A 25,309-nucleotide genomic window follows, 5' to 3' on the forward strand; every position below is an offset into this window, starting at 1 on the left:
GAGGCCTCGGAGATGGAAGGAGAAAAGATTAGGGGAGCAGTGATTGTTTATTGACGGGAGCTGCCCACTGTTTTCATTCAGAGACTTGTGATAACTCCTCCGCAGTGATCAGGAGCCGCCATTACAGATCTGTCACTTCTCATCAGCCTCGGTTCTGTCGCCTGACAGGAGCTCGGGGGCACGAGTGGAAACTCAGTCATGAGAGAGTGGGACAAAGTCTGTTATCAGTTCTCTTCACTAATGAATTATTAGTTGAGATGTGTGATATCTGTTGCATCAGGACATCAACACAATCCACTCTGGTGTCCTAGGAAGTCTATTTTTTGCCACGAATTAAAATCTCCAAATGCTATTTGCAGGAAAACATGAATTGTCATATTTCATATGGATGAGGTTTCTTTAAAATCACTGTTGTTTGTCTGTTTATCTGGTTTTTAGAACAATTACACAACAACTATGGAACTGAGTTTATTAAGATTTTAGTGCAGATCTGAATTTAAAGAGCAAATCTGAGAATCTTTCAATGAACACTTTATTAAACATTATAATTATTATATTATTCACAGATATACCAGGGAATAATTAGATTAAATAAGGATTTTAATGTGTTTTCATAAGAGGACACTGACCTCTACCTCTACTTGGTGCCATTCCAGCGACAGGCTTCTGAAACACTTACAGTCGAGGTGAGATGGTGATTTTCATTAAAACGTGTTTTCTGACTCATTCTATATTTAACCAGGATCATCACCATATCTGTAAGTTAATTAAAGTAGCCATAGAAACTTCTACTTTGAATTTGTACCTGTGGTAATTGATATTTCACATAAGAACAGTGGAAATAAACTGTAAACACAACACTGACTTGAATTCAGTTTTAAAGATGAACTGATAGTCGCATGTTGAAGGTCGGTCGTGCACCGACTCCTCTTCTTCCTCAGTTTTGGTCTCAACCGACTCCCGAGGGAAACCTGTGGCTCATTAGCTCCTGAACGGGCCGATTAGCCGGGTGTGGAGCTTCTTTAATGAAGTCACAAACGGCCCTGGACACAGAAACACCTCATATCATAACGACCTGGACGGTAAAACTCTATTAATAAAAACCACTCGCATGGTGAATCATCTCCTCTCAGGACCCCGAGCATCACAGTCGCCTGCGCTGCTTATTATTTTTCACGCCAAGCAATCAAATCTGTACGTGAGTTTAAAAAAAAGAACGGCGGTTTGTATTCTGCCGGCGAGTCACGACGCTGTAAACGTTTTACTGTGACCTTTAAGATCCCGCCGCCATTTTAACTGCCTTGTATCTGTCAGGAAATGTGAGATCCAGCCATCAGCCTGACGGGGGGGGAAGTTAGAAACGGGCCTTTCCCTCAGAGAACGTGTCCGATAACTTGTGTGAGTCGAGCTGAATGCAGATCAGTGACTGGAGCTTCTCACTCTGGAATCTGATTTTACACATCGATCTTCAAACTGTGTTAAAAAGCACATTCACCAGGTCACTTAGCTCACACTGAAATAAGCCCTGAAGAGATTTAGATCAAGTTGAGCAAAGAGCAAATACTAAAAATATAACAACACACACACACGTGTCAAGTGTCTCAGCTCTGCAGCCGTGATGAATCCTCCACTCCTCTTCATCAGCTTCAGGGTAACTGGAGGAAAACTTTATAAATAACTGTGGAGCTGCGTGTGGACGTCTCGCTAAACAACTCGTTTCATAATTAAAAAACCAGCCAGTGAACGATTTCATTACCAGAAATCGTTGCCAGACCTTCTTGTTACGCTCTGCAGTGGTTGTCATGAACATTTGGCTGTAAGTGATATTTTGGCCTTTGGTTGTGGACTCTTTGTGTGTGTGTGTGTGTTGTTGTTGTCGCTCCACAGGGACGTGCTGGGCAACGTGGAGGTGATGCAGCTGGATTTCGAGATGGAGAACTTCACCAGCCTGTCGGTGACGCGGAGGATCAACTGGAACATCGACTACAAGGGGCAGAACCCGCCGCCCGACTCGGACAAGGTGGTGACGGAGCTGACGGTGGTGCAGCGGGACATCCAGGCCATCATCCCTCTGGCCATGGTGAGTGGAGCAACAGCCACACTGATGATGACACACATCATGATTATTGAGCTTTTATTCATCAAATGATTCTGAATTTATTTTAAAGCTTGAATATCTCTCGTGACAAAGATGCAGGAGTTCTAAAAATTGTCTTTTCTGTGAGATTCATATAAAACCAGTATTTTGTCTTATTATAAATATGACTGCACTGAAATATCTGTTGCTGGTTCTTCAGAATGGATTTCCGTGTGTTTCCTGATCTTGTTCTTGCTCATTCAAACATCTTAAAACCTGCACAGACGTGTGTTAAATTGAAAAGCAGCTGTTTCTTTGCTCAGACCTGATTATTATTGAGAATCAAAGACGTTTATGAGTTTCTACAGTTACTTTGTTTACGAGTGTTAGAGGGAGAAGCCTGGAAAAGCTGCCGGCCTTGTTTCTAGAGTGAAAACCTCCTGAGCTGCATTTGAGTAGAGAACACTTCCTGTCAGTTCAACCTCGTCGTTAGTTCAAGACCTAAAATCACCGCTCCTACATTTCCCCCCCCGCTGTTTCTCGCTTGTAGTATTTTGTGCAACAAGGCAACAAACTGCACAGTAGACAATCCACTTCCTGTTTACACCACTACACACATGACCAGTGTTAGGTGATATTGAATTAAATGATTCATCTGGACCGAGATTGTTTCAGTTTTAAAACGCAATTTTTAAACAGAATCATATAAACCCTGATTTAGCCTCAATTCTAAAACTGTGGATTAAAATGTAATAATTAAATCATGAGCATCCCAGACAAATAAATGTACTTGTTCAGTTTCTCTTTGCACTGATTCGCTGCTTGTTAGGAAAGTCGACCAATCACAGAACTCTTAAGTGTCTGTTGCTCGTTTAATCTGGGCTCGTCTGCTCGCCTCGTGAAAAGGTGGCAATTAGTGAAGGTAGTAAACAGGTTATGGGAACACAGGGAAATTAATCAAGCACCGCGGGCTAGGCCTCGCCCCCTCTCTCTGCCTCTCTCTCCCTCACCCCCCGCCCGCCCTCCCTCTCTGGTGGTCTTGCTTTGCTCATTTGAAACTCAGAGACAGAAAAAAGTCCAACCGCACATTATATCAGTTCATTAAAATTAACCTTGTGTGGTAAATAATCCAGATGATGGAGTGGATGTGGAGCAGTCACAGGCGGAGAGAGGGATCTGGTGACGGCAGCTCTGTGGTCACACCGCAGCACTGATGTGTGTTGTACATCATTAAATACACACATGTGTTGTAGAAGATAACCACATCCGTCTCTCGGTGAAAGGTTTGGCTGCTTTACACGAAACAGCAAGGCTGGGTTATACGTTTCATATTTGCATAATTACAAGTGTTCCACACCTAAAGCTTCATTAAATATACTGGAGCTGCAGTTATGACTCTGTGCACGGCACATCTGTGTGCACGGCACATCTGTTGCAACATAAGGTTCATTTTACATCTCTGGTCCCTCTTGACATTTGGGATTAACGTGCAGTTGTACCCAGATGTGTTCGGCTGCGATGCCAAATGAGATTTCTCCCCGTGTGAACTTCCACGTGTAAAGAATTTACATTCCGGAGCAAGATGGCAGATTGTTGCTGTTATTCAGTCACATCCCAGTGACGCCTGGTTTTTATTTCTCTTTAGCTGCAGTCGCTAAGCAGAGGAGTCGTGTTAATGGAAGACAGGACAGAGAGAAGGGATCGGGGGTTTGTCTTTCGTCTTCTAAGGGCAAAAACTTTTTGTTTTAAAAGAAGCCGAAATAGAACCTGTCTGTTCCACACTGCAGACTAATCCCCGCTAAGCTCGAGGAATCCAGAAAGTTTTCACACCCTGGGAATTGCCTCTAATGCGTCTGTCAGACATCACCGACGTTGTTCCACAATAAAAATAGAGAAATTCTCTTCAAGACGGAGGCGGAGACCAGGTTCAGATCGGCTCACTGTCGCTCTGAAGGTTGTCAGACGACACGGGGGGGGGGGGGGGGGGGAGCTGCAGGCACGTGGGCAAAGAAACACACAACGTCAAACAACAGTTATCGATTTCCACATGTGAGGTTAGAGCTGCAGGTGGGCGCTCTGTGATCCACCACCGCTTTAATTCATCATCCTCTCTCTGTGTGTGTGTGGCGACTAATTGGATATCAGACTAAAACCCAGACTTTCCAGTTCTCCCACTGGGGCGCAATTTAAACAACGTTAACTCCCATGAACCGTGATTGATGAGCTGCAGACAGGGGGCGCTATCACAGCCAGCAGAACAGAGCACCTCTATCATGATGGCAGCTCGTGGAGCGGCTTAATGGGACAGTTTGAAGTGAAGAGGATCTTTGTGGCACAAAGTTACGTTTGATCACTGACCCTCATGAAGCTGGAAGTTGTCCTGGTTTGAAGTTATGATTCATAATTTGATTTAAATTGTAAGTTAAGTGAAGGATTAGGATGAAAGATTTAATAATGAAGGCCATGGAATCAGTGTTGTTGCTTCTCCGCTTCAGAAAGTTTGTTTCTTAACCATCTGTCAATATCTTCAAAATAAATAAATAAATGTGATAATTAAGAATGAATATTATCCCATTGCTTCCCATTTCACACTGTGCTCTTATTAACCCTCGAGGCCGTTGTAGTGAGATATGAATAAGCTGCTGATGAGTATTGATTTGGTTGAGTGGCTGTGAAAGTGGAGCTTCCCTGTGAGGATCTGTTCTCACAGCAGGTGACACTTCAGCTGCTCTGCACAGGAACTAAAAACACTGAGGTTTGAAAGTGATGCTTTCATCCTCAGCTGCAGAACGACTGCAGTGACACGCTGTGGCCACCGGGGCTTCAACAAATCCAACCAGTGGGTGTCAAGGGCGGTTTATTGGGTCGTTAAAGTATTTAAAACAGAAACGTATGAGGTCAGAAGATGCATCGCAACCAAAACTTCTCAGAAGCTTCACGTCCCTCGACTTCTTCTTTCTGTAGAATCCCCGTCGCTTCAGTGACGGATGCAAATCACAAACCACTTCTCATCTGGTGCCGTCAACCCAGTGACAGCTTGTGGAAAAGATCAGCACTTTGAGAAACTGCTGATACAGAGCGGCTGGTTCTGTCTCCACAATACAAACACCATGAGTTTCGGGTTACAGAGCGACAGGGACGAAGGTTGTAGCGCCCCCTCGTGGAAGAAGAGAGCAACAACAACGTAGGAGTTTAAGGTTTTTAGAGAATAATTTCCTACAAATAGGAAAATGAATAGAAACTATGGCTTCACGCAAAGATGGAGATTTGCAATGTTAAGATGTTAAAGTTTGTGCTAAGAGGGGTGGAGCCTAAGAGAGAGGTCCTCCTACACCTGCACCCATTGGACGATATTAGCTGTCAATCACACGGTGTCTAAACATCATGCTGCATTGAAGACGACTTGAAACTAGAGAATGAGACATAAACTCATCAGGAAAAATGTTTACTGACGTTAAAAAGTGACTAGTTGAGTCATTTTCTCATAGACTCACAGTTCCAGGTAAAGTTAAATCAACCCTGAGGCCTGAAACCAATTTAAAAACACTAATAACACAAACTCACAGACGTCCTCATCACTCTGAGCAAAGAGTCGATGAATCTAACAAACAGAAAGGATGATGCAGAGCAGGAGGCGGCGGCGGTTTTGCCAGAACCCCCGGCTCCATTAGCCGCTCAGTCGCTGCCAGATGTTCAATAAGAAATGATGTTTTGTGTTGTGCGACCCTCACAGCTGGAAGTCACGCGTCCCGGCTCCACATGTGTACACGTCCTCGTGCCTTCGTACAGACTCACATCTGGCCGAGCTGTGTTGTTTCCATTATTCAGAGGCAGGTGGAGCGGGTGGCGCTGGAGCCGAGTGTTTAACGTCTCACACGCTAAGTCAGCTCGCCCACTGGGAAACCCAAGAGCCCGTGGGAGGCTGCACAGTAATGGATTACATTTAATGGGATTACATTAACCACGAGCAAATGAGACACACAGAGAGAGAGAGAGAGAATCAGTTGTTTGTCTAATAAACCTTGTAAATCAATTAAAGTACGATGATGCACATGTTTGACAATCAATTACAAGATAATATTTGCAATTTAGCTATAAAAAAAAGCTAAATATAACATTCTGTAACTGGATTCTAAGATTTTGTTTAATTTATTATACCGACTCAACTGAATATGATGCACAGCAGAGCACATAACCTCAAATAACGGAATTTGAATTTGATCCGCAGCACATTTCACACACTTGAGATATGAGTCACCTTAATAAACCAGATTTTCCATCGAGATCCATAAATCATTTCTTTGGGAAATTGGTAAAAAGATCCTGGATCCTTCTGATGAGGATTTACACCAAACTCTACCGACCTCCTCTCTGACCTGTAGCACATCCTTCCACCATCATGAACATCTGCCCAGTTGTTATTGTTTTTGGCAGCTGATTGTTGGTTATGATTACAAGTTTATTGCTTAGATTTACAATTTGCCTGCTCACATATTGTTAATACCTCTATGATTACAACTGTCATCACTGCTCCCTTCATCTCTGTCAGACTTTATTTGTGTAGATGCTTAAAACGTAGATACACATCTCCTGCATGATGGCGGCAGCTGGTGGGGTCTCTGGTATGAATATTATATTTCCTTTACAGTTACATACGCAACGAGGACTCCACAGTATGAAGCCGAGCGTCTTCTGCTCCAGCAATATCTATAAAAACCTTGTTAGGACAAATGAATAGATCCTCAGCAGAAACGTGCGGGTGCTGTCACAGCGGCAGGAAGTGCTGCACATATTTACATTTGAGGCGTATGGAACAGATGAACATTAAAACTGCAGGGATCATTTCCAATGTGGATTCTGCTGTGAACCACACGAGACGTGGAGAAAGTCGGCGAAACCTTGGATCTCTAACAGCAGCGAGGCTCAGAGGCTCAGGATCAGGATGTCGAGCCTTGTGAAGCCTTATGAGACAAATTGTGATTGATGAATATGGGCCATACATATAACATTTGATGGATTGATTGAAACGGACAGGGTTAAAAAACACAATCACCTCCCTTCAAGTTTTATTTGTCATGTGCAGTTAACACAGGGTCAAGAGGAGTGACAGAAACCGCTCAGCTCAGCAGAGCAGTAATTACATTAGAATACAAGCAAGGTAGAAGGAGCTTACTTTAAAAAAGAATAGTCAAATATAATACAATATAAAAACAATATACGTTTAAAGGTTAACAGGAATACTTATATTTATATATATAGTTATAGATACAGTCCATTCATTTATATAGTTTTCCCGTCGGATCATTCTTTTAGTTTAATAGATAAACATAATTAAAACTTTCTTAAAATGACAAGTGCTTTAGTTTAACTGTGACTGAAACAAACCCACTGAGTTCAGTGTGATGCTGGTTTTCCTTTGTTTTCCCATCAAATCCTAATAAGTGCTTTGCCTCACACAGAACTCAGTAATTAAGTAAAATGATAGCTGTGTGCAGTCATGGCTGATTTTCTGGATAACGGCTGATTCCAGGTAAGCATAATTAGAGCTCCCAGAGCAGCGCACATTTAATTGTGAAGTGTCTGGTGTAGTGTGAGTACTTACCAGATGCCAGCACAGCGAGGAGAGCTCAGGGATGATGTCTTTCAATTAGGATTTCACCCCCGAGCCGCGTCAATTACCCACAGAGGTCTGCTGTGCTTTGCTCCCTTTAAATTGGCTGAGTTTTATACAAACAAAGAGAATAAACAACACAGAAACAAAGCTTCTCTACCGCTTTAGAGGGGAGGCGAGAGGAAAGGATTACATTAGAAATGAAAATGTGATGTGAAATGACATTTAGATTTGATATTTAAAGGCTTATTCAGTGGAATGGAAGCAGAGGAAGCTTCAGCGGATTTATTAATTCAGTAATTTAATCTGTTTCCATTGGACTTTGCTGCCTTTTGGTTTTATAGAAGCAGGAACTTTATATTCTGACTTTTATTTTTTACATTTCCCACATTTCATTATATATGGGTGTGCAATTTGAACATTGGTCATAAAGCCGATGGGGACTAACTGTTAAAATTGATTCAGATTCAATCAAAGAAGAAAGAAGCTGTTTGCTGGAGATCTTGATATTTGATTCGTCAGAGTTATTTTCAGTTATTTTAAAATGTTAGGTTTTTTTATTGCTAATTATAAGAATCTGAAATTAAAATAGTTTGTGATAGAATAATAATCGTTGCCTCTAGTTCTTATTACACACACCCCAGTTAGGTTAAAAGAGGCGTCTGACCCATGTGGGTAAATTACATGGAGAAGTAAAAAGTAAATGAAAAGGCTCCAGACTTTATCTTCTCCTCTTCACCTCTTCACTGTGATGTGTGATGGCGCCCCGAGAGGTGAGCTGAGGTATCACGCCGACGGACACCTCAGAACTGACTGCCTTCATTATTTGCCTTCAGGCCACACGGCGTGCAGGCGCCCTTTTCAACACTCGACCGCCGAGGCTTGTGGGTAATACTCCCTTCTATGAATAAACTATTTAGAGTCTCGCAGCCGAGACCAAGGAGCTCCTTGAAGAACCAGAGTGGGATCAAAGTCACTTCCTGCTGAGATGGAGACGTGAAGATGAAGGAACGGCAGGAATTTAGATCTGATGCTTTTTGATGTCAGGATTTACACGGTGTCAGCCTCTTAATTTAGCCTTGTGTGCTTTCATCATAAAAATGCACATGATGGTTTGACAAATTAGGGCTTGTTGGATTATATCAGAATTGAGGAATTATCTTTTCATTGCCTAAGTCTTGTTGAGCAAGAAGTTTTAACGACATATAAAAATAAGGGCGGCGATATAACGAACATTTGCACTCCGGTGTAATTGGATGATATTTCAGTGAAGCTGAAGGTGTTTCTTTCGTGCTAAGTTTCCCTCTTTCGAGTTTATCTCCTTTAAATTGGTTTATAGCGAATAAATGAATCATCAAACCTGAAGCTTCTGAGAAGCAGCTCCTTCTGACAGACGTATGAATATATTGAAAAGTGTATTCATCTCCGCTCTCTGTCATAATTCTACCAAATTAAAGCTCGTCTCATACCGAACAACCTAAACGATTCAAATTCAAACAGTAATACATCTCACTAAGCACTTAGGGAGGAATCTAAATGAATAAAAATCATGATGTCTCGATGATGTTATGATAATTCTCCATGTCAAAATAAAAGTTTGGTTTTAAATGAACACAAAGATCCATAAAGACGAAGAATTTCAAGCCTCCTCTCTGTGTTTTGGTTTACAATCTTATAATTCCAACATTATCCTCATCTCGCCTTCCCTGTTTGCTTTTTTTTAAATCATTTTTACATTTGTTTTTTCTTAATGAACGATAAAAAAAAGTGTGAATCATAAAAACAACACTTTGCTCTGGAGCTCCATGGAAACAGCAGCCGGTCCTGTTGCTGTGGACGTCAGTGAAGCGTGTTTGGTATGAGGACTCCGTGAGGTTCCTGCTGAGCCCCCCCCCCCCCCCCCCCCCACAGCCGAGTCTAACACCGGGGTGACATCAGAGGAATTTAAGCTCGATGCTGTGATTTGCACTTTAAACATGTTTCTCAGAACGATTAAGTTAAAGGTCGTTGCTTTTCCTTTTTCACCGACTGTCTGTAGTCACTCAGTTGGACAAAGTGGATAATGAACATGTTCACTGATGAAATGCAATGAAACGTGTCCTGGTAACACCGGGGGGGGGGGGGGGGGGGCTTCTAATGTGGACGCAGATGAAACATCAGAGAACAACCCACCTCCACTGATTCACCTCTTCTCTCTCTCTTTCTCTCTCTCTCTCTCTCTCTCTCCCCCCCCTGCAGGACACTGAGATCATCAACACAGCCATCCTGACCGGACGCACCGTGGCCATCCCGGTGAAGATGGTCTCCATTGAGATGAACGGAGCCGTCACGGACGTGTCCTCCTCCGTTCAGTGCAAGTCCTCCAACGAAGACATCGTGAAGGTACGGAAATAAAAAAACCTGATCTCCTCCGAGCTCGTTAGAGAACATCTAGTCCCCATAGATGGCAACACATCATCAGGAGAGCATGACAACCTCAGATAAAAAAAATCCATGCATGTTCATAAACCGCTCTATATGAATCAGTGTGGCTGCAGAAGGAGCGGTAACAGCTGCATGATGGGATCTCTGGAGCAGCGGATGTCAGCTGACACCTCTTCCTAAGAGTTCTGCTTCGCCAATGTAACGTAGAGAGAGAGAGAGAGAGAGATGGAGGGAGAGAGAAAGAGAGAGAGAAAGAAACAGAGGGAGGGAGAGAGAGAGAGAGAGAGAGAAAGAGAGGCTGATGGCTGCGGGCGGGTGGAGCAGCGGCGTCCCAGGATCCAGAACAATCAGGGCTCAGACTCCCGGGGAATCGGCGCTCTCCACCATGTCTGGTTTGTTGATTAAGCAAATTAAAGTGGGATCAACAACAACTTGCAGAGCAACGTCAGAGGCGGCGATTACGCTCTTATTATTTTACTCCAGTCAATTACGGTCGGAATAGATTTCACCACAGGCAGATTGTTTAGCACAGCCGAGTGCGGCGAGGCCATTTTGCAGCGTCGGTCCTTTAAAACCACGGTGGAGGAGGGAGATGTGACCTCAGGAGAAGTGAACAATGCAATAATGTGTGTGGTTCGATTCCCACGTACCACAGTGCAGGTGTTTATCACACGGCCACTCACCAAAAAGCTGTTGCGACTGGTGACAGCTTTTTGTTTTTCAGAACAACAGGTGCAACATCTGCAGCGGCAGACAAAACACAACACCTGAGTCCTCACACAAACACACACACACACACAAACACACACACCTCTGCACCACACGTGAATTAAAGAGCCGCACAAACACAATGAAGGAGAAGCATCGTGATCACAACAAAACAATTAAACTTCTGCCTGTGAAACCTTTTCCTCTTGGTGTTCTCCTCCTTAACGAGGCTGGTGAATCACATTTTGAGTTTGGTGCTGCCCCCCCCCCCCCCCCCCCACCAGGGTCCTGTAGATCTGGTGAGTCATACCCAGACAAACACACACCCTGGTCCCTGCAGCAGAGAAGCACCATGTGTTCACCCGACCTGAGCCTGGTGAATATGGTTGAAGCTCTCTGCTTGTACCGGTTCTTGCCGAACAAACCGCTTTGACTCCATTTTGAGATGGTTTTCAAATCCCTGTCGGGCTCGGTCACGTTTTCTCGGCTCTCTACTTGATTTGGGACTGAATTGGAAAATGGCTCCCCCCCCCCCGTCAGTTCGATACCTTCTGAACGTGCTGCTGATGAGAGGTGAAGATCTTCAGTGGACTTGTCTTTAAGGAGACTCTGATCGAACTCTCTGTAAACGGCCCGTCGACCCTGAAAGCTGCAATTATCAGTTTGCCCAAAAAGTTTCAGGCTCCTCGCTCTGTTGAGAAAACTTCACACAAACTCTTTGAGACCAAATCCTCACATTGACTGTTTTTAGAGACCTATAACTATAGCTAAACTATAGTTTATTTAATTGAATTAATGTGGAATCTCATGTTTTCTTATTTTTTTTCTTCTGTATCAAGCAGAAACATATTCCCCTCTTATAGATGCCTGGGAGATACAAGAGTTAATCTTCACATTTTCATTTTGAGATGTTTTAATCTTTATCAGGTCGACGGCTGATTTATTATTTAATAATAATAACCCAACGTTTAACCTCCAGAATGTTCCTTTCTCCCGTGATTTTAATTTGACTTTTGGAAAAACTTGCGTAGCGATGCGATACACCTGCTTCTTCAATTTCACACTCTGCTCGGCTCCTCTTGATTCACACAGAGGAGTCAATTCCACCAGAGCTTTTATGATGTGCTGGATAGTTTTTATTTTTCCCTTCTGGGGGGAGAGGAGTTCTCTCTGGATATAAACTCAGGTTCTATGAATATAGCTTCGTGATTATTATAGTAACATGGTTGTTTTCTTGTAGTTAGTTCAAACCAAAACCAATATTCTCATTTACCAATTTTCCTTTCGCACTTAAATATATTTCGTTTTTCGTTAACACAAATTTCTTTAGCACTTCTTTAGAGTTCTGAATGAATGGAAGGAACTAGAGAGAGAATTATAGATAATAGAAACTTCATCTTCTTTGCTTGTAAATATGTAATTTTGTTTTTGCACCATATTAAGCATTGGAGAGTCCACCCTCAGAATTCAGGTTTTCATTTGTGCTTTAGATAAGAAGAGACAGTGAATGTTCTAAACATAAATTCAATATTACATAAATAATACTGGCACTTTAACTCCCAGTGACCTTTGCCCAGTCGCTCCACTCTGACCCCTCTGAAGGATGCATCCCCTGAACTGGGAGACATCTTCAGTATTATCTGAAGAAACAACCGACCTAGAGGTGGCCGACAGTTTCCCAATCGGCTGCTTCGTGCTTCAAATGATTCTCATTGGCTAATAGAGGTCAGGGATTTATTTGAATAATTGAAATGAGGCTGGAGAACCCGGGGCCTGCAGCCATGTGCATGCATCTGTGGCAGAGAGCAGCCGCCTCTGGTCCCTGCTCACTGAGGCTGAGACAAGGGGGGGGGGTTCTGCTCTCTTACGTCCCGTTGCTAATTATCAGGAGGTCGATGCTAACGTCTGAGCATGCTAACGATCATCAGAGCAGCCACAGGGGGTCTGATAGCTCAGCTCTATCTCCCTCTCATTGAAAGGTTGTGCGTTTATTGAAACACGTTGAATACAGTAACGGCTCCATGTGACGTGACTCGCACCTCCATCAACTTTCATGTGCCCGTAACAGAAATCTTTAAATTTGACCCTTCGACTGTGTGTGGGAGAAAAAATCCTCCTTTTTTCTTTCTTCATACTTTTCATTGAACAGTAAAGTTGTCTTATCAAGTCGGGCTCATGAAATCCTCTCTGTGGTGGTTTAGCGGCTCGTCAAGGTCGGGGGCCGGCCGGGTTGATGGAGGCTTTTTACAGACTGAGGCCGTGAAGCCACGAAGCCGAATCAGATCCTGACTTCTATCTCTCTGCTTGTGAATGAATCTGTTAAAACACCAGTTTACTGTACGTCCAGTTTATTCTCACTCTGATGTATCGGACTCATCTGAACGCTCTCAGCCTCCCCCCCCCCCCCCCCCCGCTGCTCGTCCTGCTAACAAATTGGTCCAAATAAAAAGTCCTGCATTGCAGAGGGAGAAGAAATTAAACTCAGAGTCCAGACACAGAACTTAAATGGTTTTAGAGCTGTTAACTAAATAACATGTCTTCCCTGTGATGGTGGTTTTAATATCACATTTCTTCAGATTTAAAAAAAGAGATGAGGAGGAAACAAATGAGCGTGAGACCGATGCTGACATAGGGTTCAACTGTTTGGGACGTGTCTATGTCATGAAATCTGTCTTCAAGTTGGTGCCATCTAGTCAAATGTGTAATGTTTACAAACAAACGTGGGGACTGGTTTAATTCCAGTAGTGTCACAAAGACCCGTTCTCCCACTGGAAGAGTCTGATGGTCCAGAATCGCTAGTCGTCAGAATCATGTCCAGCTCCTGACACACATAAAATCCCCCCCCCTGCTCTCCAGCCACTAGATGCTCAGAGCTGTTGATTGTTGTTGTTGTTGATTTGTGTCTGTGGCCACTCATTTATTTATTCTTATTTATTTTACATGATAGACGCTGTAATTGCCCAGATTTCCCCGTCTGGGATGAATAGAGTTGACTGAATCTGTGTTCATTTCATTTTTTGGTTATTTATTTAGAACAAATAGAAATTATACAAACTGATGAGATAATCTACATATTCGGGGGGAAAAAAATCTGTCCAGATGTGTGTCTTTCAGTCGGGGGGGGGGGGGGTTCCAGTTGTGCAGTATACAGTGCCTTGCATAAGTATTCACCCCCTTTGGACTTTTTTCTACATTTTGTCATGGTAGAACCACAGATTAAAATTTATTTCATCGTGAGTTTATGTAATGGACCAACACAAAATAGTGCATCATTTGGAAGTGGGGGGAAATATTACATGGATTTCACAATTATTTACAAATAAAAATCTGAAAAGTGTTGAGTGCATATGTATTCACCCCCTTTACTGTGAAACCCCTAACAAAGATCTGGTGCGACCAATTGCATTCACAAGTCACATTTGCAAGTCACATAATTAGTAAATAGGGTCCACCTGTCTGCAATTTAATCTCAGTATAAATACACCTGTTCTGTGACGGACTCAGAGTTTGTTGGAGATCATTACTGAACAAACAGCATCATGAAGACCAAGGAGCTCACCAAACAGGTCAGGGATAAAGTTGTGGAGAAATATGAAGCAGGGTTAGGTTATAAAAAAATATCCAGAGCTTTGAACATCTCTCTGAGCACCATAAAATCCATCATAAGAAAATGGAAAGAATATGGCACAACCGCAAACCTACCAAGAGGAGGCCGTCCACCCAAACTGAAGAGTCGGACAAGGAGAAAATTAATCAGAGAAGCAACCAGGAGGCCCATGGTTACTCTGGAGGAGTTGCAGAGATCCACAGCTGAGGTGGGAGAATCTGTCCACAGGACAACTATTAGTCGTCTACTCCACAAATCTGGCCTTTATGGAAGAGTGGCAAGAAGAAAGCCATTGTTGAAAGGGATCCATAAAAAATCCCGTTTGGAGTTTGCCAGAAGCCATGTGGGAGACACAGCAAACATGTGGAAGAAGGTGCTCTGGTCAGATGAGACCAAAATTTAACTTTTTGGCCTCAATGCAAAACGCTATGTGTGGCGAAAACCCAACACTGCCCATCGCCCTGAGCACACCATCCCAACAGTGAAACATGGTGGTGGTAGCATCATGCTGTGGGGATGCTTCTCTTCAGCAGGTACAGGGAAACTGGTCAGAATAGAGGGAAAGATGGATGGAGCCAAATACAGGGAAATCCTTGAAGAAAATCTGATGCAGTCTGCATAAGACTTGAGACTGGGGCGGAGGTTCATCTTCCAGCAGGACAATGACCCTAAACATACAGCCAGAGCTACAAAGGAATGGTTTGGATTAAAGAATGTTAATGTCTTAAAATGGCCCAGTCAAAGCCCAGACCTCAATCCAATAGAGAATCTATGGCAAGACTTGAAGATTGCGGCTCACAGACGGTCTCCATCCAATCTGACTGAGCTTCATCTTTTTTGCCAAGAAGAATGGACAAACCTTTCCATCTCTAGATGTGCAAAGCTGGTAGAGACATTCCCCAAAATACTTGCAACTGTAATTGCAGCGAAAGGGGGTTCTACCAAGTATTGACACAGGGGGGTGAATACTTATGCACCCAACAGATGTCAACTTTTTTGTTCTCATTATTGTTTGTGTCACAATAAAATTTATTTTGAACCTCCAAAGTACTATGCATGTTTTGTTTATCAAACAGGAAAAAGTTTATTTAAGTCTATTTGAATTCCAGTTAGTAACAGTACATAATGGGAAAAAGTCCAAGGGGGGTGAATACTTATGCAAGGCACTGTAGATGCGGTACAGAGCAGTTCTTGCATCAGGCTGCTGCCTCTGCTCGTCATTTATCATTTTTCATTATCCACCACCGACAGGGCGTGTGTGATATTGAGTGCGCCTGCTTCAGTGAACTTGCCATTGAGCATTCGAGGCTAATTTAAAATGAGACCTTCAGGCTCAGGAAATACACGAGTCATGACAGTTCAATAAAACGTCCTCCAGGAAACCAGAATAAAAAAGGATCCACCCAGCGATGCCCGACCAGAGAAGTGGAGCCCTCCATTACTTTGTTGTTTTATACATTACTCTCATTACTGTCACACCACAGGTCATGTAGATCTATTCTAATCACCGTGGTGGTTTCGCTGCAGGATGCTGGTTGTTGTTTTGAGCCGAGCAGAACACTCCCAGCTCAAAGCTCTGCAGAACCTCCTCACATCTCCTGTGAGGAGGATCATTCAAATCATTCCCTCTCTTCTCAGCCCCCTGCATTTTCTCATTTAGATATTTGCCAACCCACGGGCTGTTGTGTGTTTTTAACTTTCCAACTCAGAAAGTAAAAATAGGTAAGAGGTTTGTGATTTTTTTTGTATTTATTTATTTCTTCAGTTTCCTTCTTCTCTGGAAATAATGACTAAGCTGCAGAGTGTGCGTCAGGAGCAGATAAGACAAACCTTCTTCTCCGGTGTGCAGGAATAATTATGAGGGCTGGAGAAGGTTGGGAAACTGGAGGCAGAGATAAGGCTCCTCCCTCCTCCGCTCCATACTTTTCCATATGAGTGACACTCTGTGCTTTAGTGCGGCTCCCAGTTTATCATCTGAAAGACAAAAAGCTAAAGTCTGCTGGTTTATAACATCACGTGCATCCCTTGTTTTGCTGCGTGAACATTCAGCCTCAGAAACGTGCAGGAGAGACGCTGACGCCACATTTTAAATGATGAACTCTAACCCGATGGTTTGGTAAAAGGCCCTTTGTTGTTTCGACCTATCAAAGTACCCCTGCTCACAAAGTCAGAACCATGAGCAAAAGTGTGAAAAGAAAAGAAATGGACCGACCTGCACCTGAGTCCTGACCCCAAACCATTCCAACGCCCGAGGGATGAACTGGAGCGGTGAGTGTGAGCCCCACTTTACCAGTGGTCGACCTCACTAATGCTCCTGTGGCTGAATGGGAGCAAATCCCCGCAGCCAGGCTCCAAGCTCGGGGGGGGTATAAAAACCAGAAGAGTGAAGGTGCTTCAACAGCAGATTAATGAAATAATGAGGTAATGATGAGGTTTCTGAAAACTGAAATATAGTAAAGCTCTGGTTTTTAATTGTGGAGGTTTTAAAATATAATATAAGGGATCTCATACACGTTGAAGACACAGATTTTACCCAGAGGTCAAGTCAGAAAATTATTTTAAAGAATTGACCTCTAACGTTTCAGAGATTTGCTGAACAACCTCTATATGATTCAAGATTCAAGATTCAAGATTTTTATTGTCAAATGCACAACTATAACATTAAGCAGTCGCTGGCAATGAAATGATGGGGTCACAGTCTCTCTTCTAGCAATGCTCAAGTAATTACAACCCAAAAAAATAAAATAGAAATAGTATAAAATAGAATAAAATAGAATATCAACATGTAAAATAGAAAATAAAGTATATATATCTAAATATATATATTTACAGATGATCAGAGAAATAAAATAAAGCAAAAAAATGTTGCTGATGACTTCGAAGAATGAATCATATAAAATCTATTATTTAAAAAAAGCTCCAAAGTCGCAGCTTTCCTGCAGCAGCTTCATTTCTCACACTCAACTTCATTAATCCAACAACAACAGGCTAATGGAGGCCGCCTCATTTAGCTAACACAGCTAAATGAGCTCATTGGTTCCAGTGCTGGTGGAGCCAGAGAAGCTTCACAGCTACAATCCCACTAATGCTTCAGCCATATGTCAGCTCTCATTCACTCTTCATCTGATGCATGTGTTGTCCTCAAAACTGAAACTCCATTTGGCAAGAGGCGTCGTGGTAATTCATTCAGAGGATATTTAATATTGACGGGAGAGTCCTGGATAACTGCTTCCTGTTTGTGAACTTCCAAGAAGCTTCCAGAGGTCGCTCGCTGACGCCTTCGGATTATTACAACTCCAACGTGAAGGAAAAACAAATGAAAATCTTTATCTGGATGTTTATGTTGTTTTTTGCCCTTTTTCATCTGGTTTGTGGTGCGAGAGCCGGTGGTACATCCATGTTGTGTTACCATTGTTCCCAGACCAGTACGCCCCATGTTCCATCCAGTTTGTCTCTTGACCTTTTTCCTTCTGTCTAATAAAGACAACATTTACAACTGAAGAGTATCTGTGGTTGCTCAGATTCAAAGTCCGTCCTCAAATAGTCACAAAACATCAGAATTAGAAATCACCTTTTTCGTTGTAATCACAAATTAATGCTCATATAATTTATTCCTCGTAGATTTTCTGTGAATTATCCTCATAGGTCGATAGTTTATTAACTTAATAGTCAAATATTTTTGTTCTCTTTGGTGCATATAATCAGTTTAGACTAAAATCCTTTTACTTAAATCTTTGGCTTCCGAGAAATGATTTAAGATCATTTCTCTCCTGTATTGGTAGTTTTATCTTTATAGCATTTTCTCGTCAGTTTCTCTGGGCTGTGGATGAGCTGCAGTGATGCCCCCCCCCCCCCCCCCCTAAAAAAAAGAAGCTGCAGGAATAAACACTGGGTGCACCGAGCTGGAGAGATGGGGGCACTTATCGGGGCGGAAGGGTCTAAAGGTCAATCCATGGTTTCTGTGTCCTCGTGGCAGCGAGGAGCCGAGTGTCGTAAATTCCTCGAGCTGCAAATCTGTGAAGGGTCAGAGAGCGTGAAGCCAAACACAGAGTCCAGAGCCAGACACACAAAGCAGAGACCTAAACAGTGACATTAGAGTTCTAGAGACCAGAGTCTGCATCTCAGAAGGCGTCTGTAAGATTTAATCTAAACCTGACGAGCAGTGAACTCCAGGTCATATCCAGAAATTATCCAAGATGTAAATGTCTCCTGCCTCCTCCTTCCTGCCTCCTTCCTCCTGCCTCCTTCCTCCTGTCTCCTGCCTCCTGCCTCCTGCCCCCTGTCTCCTGCCTCCTGCCTCCTGTCTCCTGCCTCCTGCCTCCTTCCTCCTGCCCCCTTCCTCCTGCCTCCTGCCTCCTGCCTCCTTCCTCCTGCCTCCTGCCTCTTGCCTCCTGCCTCCTGCCTCCTGCCTCCTGCTTCCTGCCTCCTGCCCCCTGCCCCCTGCCTCCTGCCTCCTGCCCCCTGCCTCCTGCCTACTGCCTCCTGCCTCCTCCCTCCTGTCTCCTCCCTCCTCCCTCCTGCCTCCTGCCTCCTCCCTCCTCTCTCCTGCCCCCAGCCCCCTGCCTCCTACCTCCTGCCCCCTGCCTCCTGCCCCCTGCCTCCTGCCTCCTCCCTCCTGCCTCCTTCCTCCTCCCTCCTGCCTCCAGCCTCCTTCCTCCTCCCTCCTGCCTCCTGCCTCCTGCACTCCTGCCTCTTGCCTCCTTCCTCCTCCCTCCTGCCTCCTGCCTCCTTCCTCCTCCCTCCTGCCTCCTGCCTCCTGCCTCCTGCCTCCTGCCTCCTGCCCTCCTGCCTCCTGCCTCCTCCCTCCTGCCTCCTGCCTCCTGCCTCTTGCCTCCTGCCTCCTGCCTCCTGCCTCCTGCTTCCTGCCTCCTGCCCCCTGCCCCCTGCCTCCTGCCTCCTGCCCCCTGCCTCCTGCCTCCTGCCTCCTGCCTCCTCCCTCCTGTCTCCTCCCTCCTCCCTCCTGCCTCCTGCCTCCTCCCTCCTCTCTCCTGCCCCCAGCCCCCTGCCTCCTACCTCCTGCCCCCTGCCTCCTGCCCCCTGCCTCCTGCCTCCTCCCTCCTGCCTCCTTCCTCCTCCCTCCTGCCTCCAGCCTCCTTCCTCCTCCCTCCTGCCTCCTGCCTCCTGCACTCCTGCCTCTTGCCTCCTTCCTCCTCCCTCCTGCCTTCTGCCTCCTTCCTCCTCCCTCCTGCCTCCTGCCTCCTGCCTCCTGCCTCCTCCCTCCTGCCTCCTGCCTCCTTCCTCCTCCCTCCCGCCTACCGCCTCCTACCTCCTGCCTCTTGCCCCCTGTCTCCTGCCTCCTGCCTCCTGCCTCCTTCCTCCTCCCTCCTTCCTCCTCCCTCCTTCAAACACTCAGGAGCTCTTATTTGTTGTTGTTGTGAACGTGTCTGAGCAGATAGAATCCTCCATTCCCCCGGAGTTCAAGTCTGAAAACGTCTTATATTGTGATTTGGCCCGATACAAATTGAAGTGAATTGAGTTGAACCCCGGCTGCTGAAGTCCTTTAGGAGATAATGTTGAAACAATAAACCGACGTTGCAACGGCAGAGAATCCGTTTTACCCGTTTGCCCGAGATGCAATAAAATAATGGTTCTATTTCCTCCCTGAGTGATGTGAGCCGACGGGTCCAGAATACAGATGAGCCGACTGCTCTGCTCTGGATCTGCCGGGCGGTGGTCACATTTAAATATAACGGCATCGCCTCATGAAGGACGGAGGCCGACCCGCCTCCACTGGAACCGTTTGGGGAAATTAATTTAGTTAATGTTATGGAATAACTGTGTGAAAGGCCCTTCGGTGTCCTCACCTTAATTAACCCAGCCAGTCTTTCACTGCGCATCATGTGACCGGTGCACGACCGAGCCGAGACGGCACTTGCACTTGTCCCTGTGATCCGTCTCCACCCAGGCAATCTGCTGGCACCATGGAAGATGCCACAGCACATTAGCGGCATGCGCGATGCCATGTGGCGGCTCGGTGTGTGAACGCCCCCCCCCCCCCCCCCCCCCACACACACACCAGGCCCCCACAGGGCCACTGATACCCGGAGCTGCTAACAGCTTCTGACTTGCAATTAGCCGGCCAAGTTTATCAGGAGTGAAAGGGAGCTGAAGCGAGAGTGTGTGGTTGTGTGTGTGTGTGTGTGTGTCTTTGTGTGTGTGTGTGTCTTTAGGGTGAGAGTGAAGTGCATATCAGACAGATGTTCTCTTCTGAAACCGAGCTGTGATTAATCAAGGTGGCCGGGGTCGTTGTGTTGAGTTACTCCTTCCTCTCTCTCCTGCAGCTCGGCTCGCTCGGATCGGCCGACACAACAATAACACTGCACCCCCCCCCCCCCCCCACACACACACCCCCCGCCCCGAAAGGTCAAACCCTGCAAAATTGCATTAGCTGAACCGGATGGGAAGACTGTCATCTTAAGAGTCGCTCTCTTCAAACCACCACCGCTGCCCCCCCAGCCCCCCCCGGCCCGGCCTGTCTGCATTGAGGGGGAATTATATTACCGACCTCCTCCCAGTTATGATGAATCCCCAGCCCTGAGAAGACTGGCCGGCCCGACCTCCATTTGCAGGAGATTAGATCCTCTGATTACAATGCCAGCTACCTCCCACCACTAGATAAATCTTCACCCGGAGCCCAAAAGCAAAAAGCCCTCCGGATCCATTGCGGTTAATAATTTAGTGTTCGAGGGGGACAAGTATTTATGATAATTAAAATTGAGCTGGAGATTTTTCTTTTTTTTCTTTATTCGACTGGATGGATGGACGGACGGGGGTGTGTGTGTGGGAGGGGGGGGGGGGGGGGGTGAGGCTAAAGAATGGTTTCAAGTTAAAAATGTAATTTGCTCGGACTTGAATTCGGGGACATTTCCATATATTGAATTCCTACTGGTGTGTCACTGCAGGGGCCGAGCTGACATCACATTACAGGAAATGTCACGGGGGGAAAGTAAAAATGTGTGAATGTGTTTATAATTCTCCGTGTAGCCATTAGGAGCTAAAGTTCACGTGAAATACCACAACGCTGCCGGGCTCGGGAATATTAAGAGAAGTGTGCCTAAAAGCCGGTGTTGGCATATTGTGTGTTGGTGTAATTGTTATGCTAAGAGTGGGTCTGATAGATGTGAGGATGTGGACTGAATGGCTCATTTGCACTGTACACACTCAGCAAACACCGGGTTACTCAGAAGCACTAATGTGGCTGCTTAAAAGATGCAAATCAGGGGAGAGAAGAGCTCAGAGCGAGTAAGTGTTGTTTACAGCAGCGGTTCTCAGCCCCCCCCCCCCCCCCCCCCCCCCCCCCATGCCTTCCAGGCCGGGGAGTCTGGGAGTTTTGCTTGTGACCAATACACAGCGGCAGAAGATTTTCACAGATTCGTTCCACGTCTGTGGTTCCGGCCGGTGGAATCAGCTGCGTTCGGGGGGGAATGGAAGAAAGAACCCTCCAGACTCTGCAGAGGAGCAGCAGTGTGTGGAATCTCAAATGTCTCTTAGAGGAGAAATATGATGATGCCCTCTCCAGGTGTCTGTCCTCTTTACATGTTTATAAAGTGTTTTCTGGGATAATAAAGTTTAAAGACCCAAAGTCTCCTGAAGCTCCTGAAGCTCCTGAAGCTCCTGAAGCTCCTGAAGCTCCTGAAACACATGAAGCTCCTGAAGCTCCTGAAGCTCCTGAAGCTCCTGAAACACATGAAGCTCCTGAAACACATGAAGCTCCTGAAGCTCCTGAAACACCTGAAGCTCCTGAAGCTCCTGAAACACCTGAAGCTCCTGAAGCTCCTGAAGCTCCTGAAACACATGAAGCTCCTGAAACACATGAAGCTCCTGAAGCTCCTGAAACACATGAAGCTCCTGAAGCTCCTGAAACACATGAAGCTCCTGAAGCTCCTGAAACACATGAAGCTCCTGAAACACATGAAGCTCCTGAAGCTCCTGAAACACATGAAGCTCATGAAACACATGAAGCTCCTGAAGCTCCTGAAACACATGAAGCTCATGAAGCTCCTGAAGCTCCTTCTCAGTTGAGACAGGAGCTGAAACCTAGTGGTTGCAGACAGAGGCTGAAAGGAGGAGCTGCAGCAATCTGACAGTCTGATGAAGGGGATGTTTATGTTTAAAAGTGTTAAGTAATAAAACTTAATCCATTTAATCCAATAACCTTTAAATAACGTTTTCACCCAGTTACAGTCAACACACACTGCAGCAACTCTTTTAAAGTTCTTTCCAGTTGTGGAGTTTTTTGTGGAAGCATCGAAATTGTTGTGTCTGTTTGTTTGTGTGTAAAACTACTGAATGGATCCAGGATTGTTTTTCTTCACTTAACATTCTGAATTGGACATTTTCTAATTTTTCCCTGCAGTGAATTATTCTTTAATAAGTTGGATGAATCTCTATCTTCATCAGAATATATTAGAAATTAAGCAAAATATTGTTTTGTGGAAACACTGCAAAGCTAGAACCCTGTTGTGTGTTGTGTGTTTGTGTTCCTTATCAGACTTGAGTGAACTAATCCTGTGGGATCACAGAAGGTTTTGACAGATCTGGTTTACGACCCCCTGAACTTTCACACCACATTCAAATCCATAAAAGATCCCACTCCATCCTTTTATCATTTGCTTTGCTGAAAGTATCAACCTTGAACCGCGGGGATGTGACGACTTGTGAGATCCTCTCTGCCGCCCAACGTCACCATTACCATACAGACGGTCTCTGACTTCTGACCCTGATCTGTCCTAGGTGTCCATGAATTGCGACTACGTGTTCGTGAACGGGAAGGAGACGCGGGGCTCCATGAACGCCAGGGTCATCTTCAGCTACGAGCACCTGAGCGCCCCGCTGGAGCTGACGGTGTGGGTGCCCAAGCTGCCGCTGCAGGTGGAGCTGTCCGACAGCAACCTGAGCTTCATCAAGGGCTGGAGGGTCCCCATCCTGCCCGACAGAAGGTAAGCCCCCCCCCCCCCCCCCCCGCTGGTTTCATGTGTTTATTATTTGATTTCATGGCTTTGACCATGTGGAGTAAAAGCTCCGTCCTCACCGAGGTCACGATGGATATTCAGGAACACGTCCAGGGGGAAGACGGGTTGTAAACAAACAAACAAAAACAAAGCAGTTTAAATAGTCTGACATGTGTGTTACTGTTTTGTTGTGTTGTGTTTTTGCTGTGTGTCAGATCTCATTGTCACAACTTTGCTCCAAGAATTATGATTTTAAAAAGTTGTTTGTTTCTTTTAAGAACAGATTTGTCTGCTCCTAAGTGAAAGTTGTGGTTTTTTAGCAGCTTCAACCCTTTTATTATTAAATTTCTAGTTTCTACATTTCAAAGACCCATTATGTCAGATTCATGACCTCATATTTATCCTGCACACACTGAGCCTTTGTGTTTTATTGCCCTGTCCTAATGGAAGCATCTGCTGTTTGAATGTATAGAAACAACAGACTGTATATATCCGCTCTGCTGGGTATTAGCTGACATATAACAGAATGTGTGACGGGGGGGGGGGGGTTCTCTCCTCCACAGGAACAAAGCCTTTCCCTGCAGCAGAATATGTTCTGTACGTCTTATTTGCTCATGATTACCGGAGGCTTCATTACCCACAATGCAATAGGGCGAGCGTTGCAGCGTCTCAGTGTTAAATATCACAAACTCAGACGCCGCCCGGCTTCCTGTGTGTTTTCCAGGATTCTGTGAGTTGCTGCTTGAATCTCATTAGATGTTCTGACTCGAGCAGAAACAACTCACGCCTGCGAAATGAGCCTCTCAAGTGCAAATTGATCTACGAGGCTGTCACGCGTGTGTCATACCATCTCAACACGGGTTGCTTTCTCCACCAGCACGTCATAGATGCTGGTTTAATTTGACTTTGAGTGGGCACACTGGGATCTGTTTCAGATTGCATGTCGGCCCTTCCCCTTCCAGATAGGTAATGATGTTTTCGGAGGAAGACGCAGGTGATTTGTGATTCAGGAGGAGGCTCAGAGTCAAACTGTTGTTGTAGCTGCTAAACCACGGCAGGGACGTTTCACATGAGATAGTCTCAGACATGCTCAGAACCCGGGGAAGAAAGCAAAATGTAAAAAGACAGTTGCTGTGGACATGCATCAGATACACAACTCAAACAAACAAAGAGAACACAAATATATATCTGAGGGATGAAAAGCAGAAATCACACACGTGGAGGGACATCAATGAAGATCTCAACTTAGAAACACAACTCAGAGATCTGAGAGGTGATGAGGTCCAACGCCTGTGATCTCTGCAGCGGAACTCAAACATTACATCCTTGCGTCTGCCCGCTGCACCACCGCGTCCACCTGTGCACTCAGGAACCGAACGTGTGAGCAGAGAACCTCCCTCTGCGTTGTTCATGTGTGAAAGTCCAGAGATAATCTGGACCTTCTCCAGAGTTCACAGCTGAGAGAGAGTCTGGATTTGCACTGGTGTAACCTTATGTTCCATTAGACCACGAATACCGAGCTCTCTCCTCTGTTCTGGTAATATTCATATAACGAAATCGAGGCCGGTCGCTTGTCATCATATCGATATTACAGAGGGAATCCAGCCGGCAATAAAAAAACAAATGAGGTGTTTTTGTGAAACATAACAGCTCCAGACGTGGAGGAAACGGCTCCGGTGGGAGATGGAGGTTGTTTTGCTGCAGGACCTCGATGAGGAACGTGTTCCCGGGTTGAGACACTTAGGCTCATTAGAATATTCCGGCGCTCTTGTGTCGCGCGGCGCGGTAACAAAGGGCGCCCACCCTTCATTTAGGAAATGTTTAATGGCGGCATTAACACCGGGGCCGGGTGGCTGCTGTCGCCGCTGCCGGAGTACATCATCACAGACTGAATCCATTTCTACCCGAGCTGAATACAGATGGCGTGTTTG

The 25,309-nt window shown here is 45.2% G+C and overlaps 1 protein-coding gene across 1 annotated transcript in view; it reads left to right on the forward strand.

Moving 5' to 3' along the window:
- The window catches only part of tmem132e (transmembrane protein 132E), a 100,576-nt gene that overhangs the window by 52,144 nt on the left and 23,123 nt on the right, over nucleotides 1–25,309 (forward strand). The window contains exons 4-7 of the mRNA XM_053442420.1: nucleotides 909–940; nucleotides 1,888–2,080; nucleotides 9,927–10,070; nucleotides 23,161–23,366. Coding sequence (XP_053298395.1) covers nucleotides 909–940; nucleotides 1,888–2,080; nucleotides 9,927–10,070; nucleotides 23,161–23,366 — 575 coding nt within the window. The remainder of the gene's footprint in view (nucleotides 1–908; nucleotides 941–1,887; nucleotides 2,081–9,926; nucleotides 10,071–23,160; nucleotides 23,367–25,309) is intronic.

The sequence above is a fragment of the Pleuronectes platessa genome, chromosome 15 (assembly GCF_947347685.1).
Source record: "Pleuronectes platessa chromosome 15, fPlePla1.1, whole genome shotgun sequence".
NCBI lineage: Eukaryota > Metazoa > Chordata > Actinopteri > Pleuronectiformes > Pleuronectidae > Pleuronectes > Pleuronectes platessa.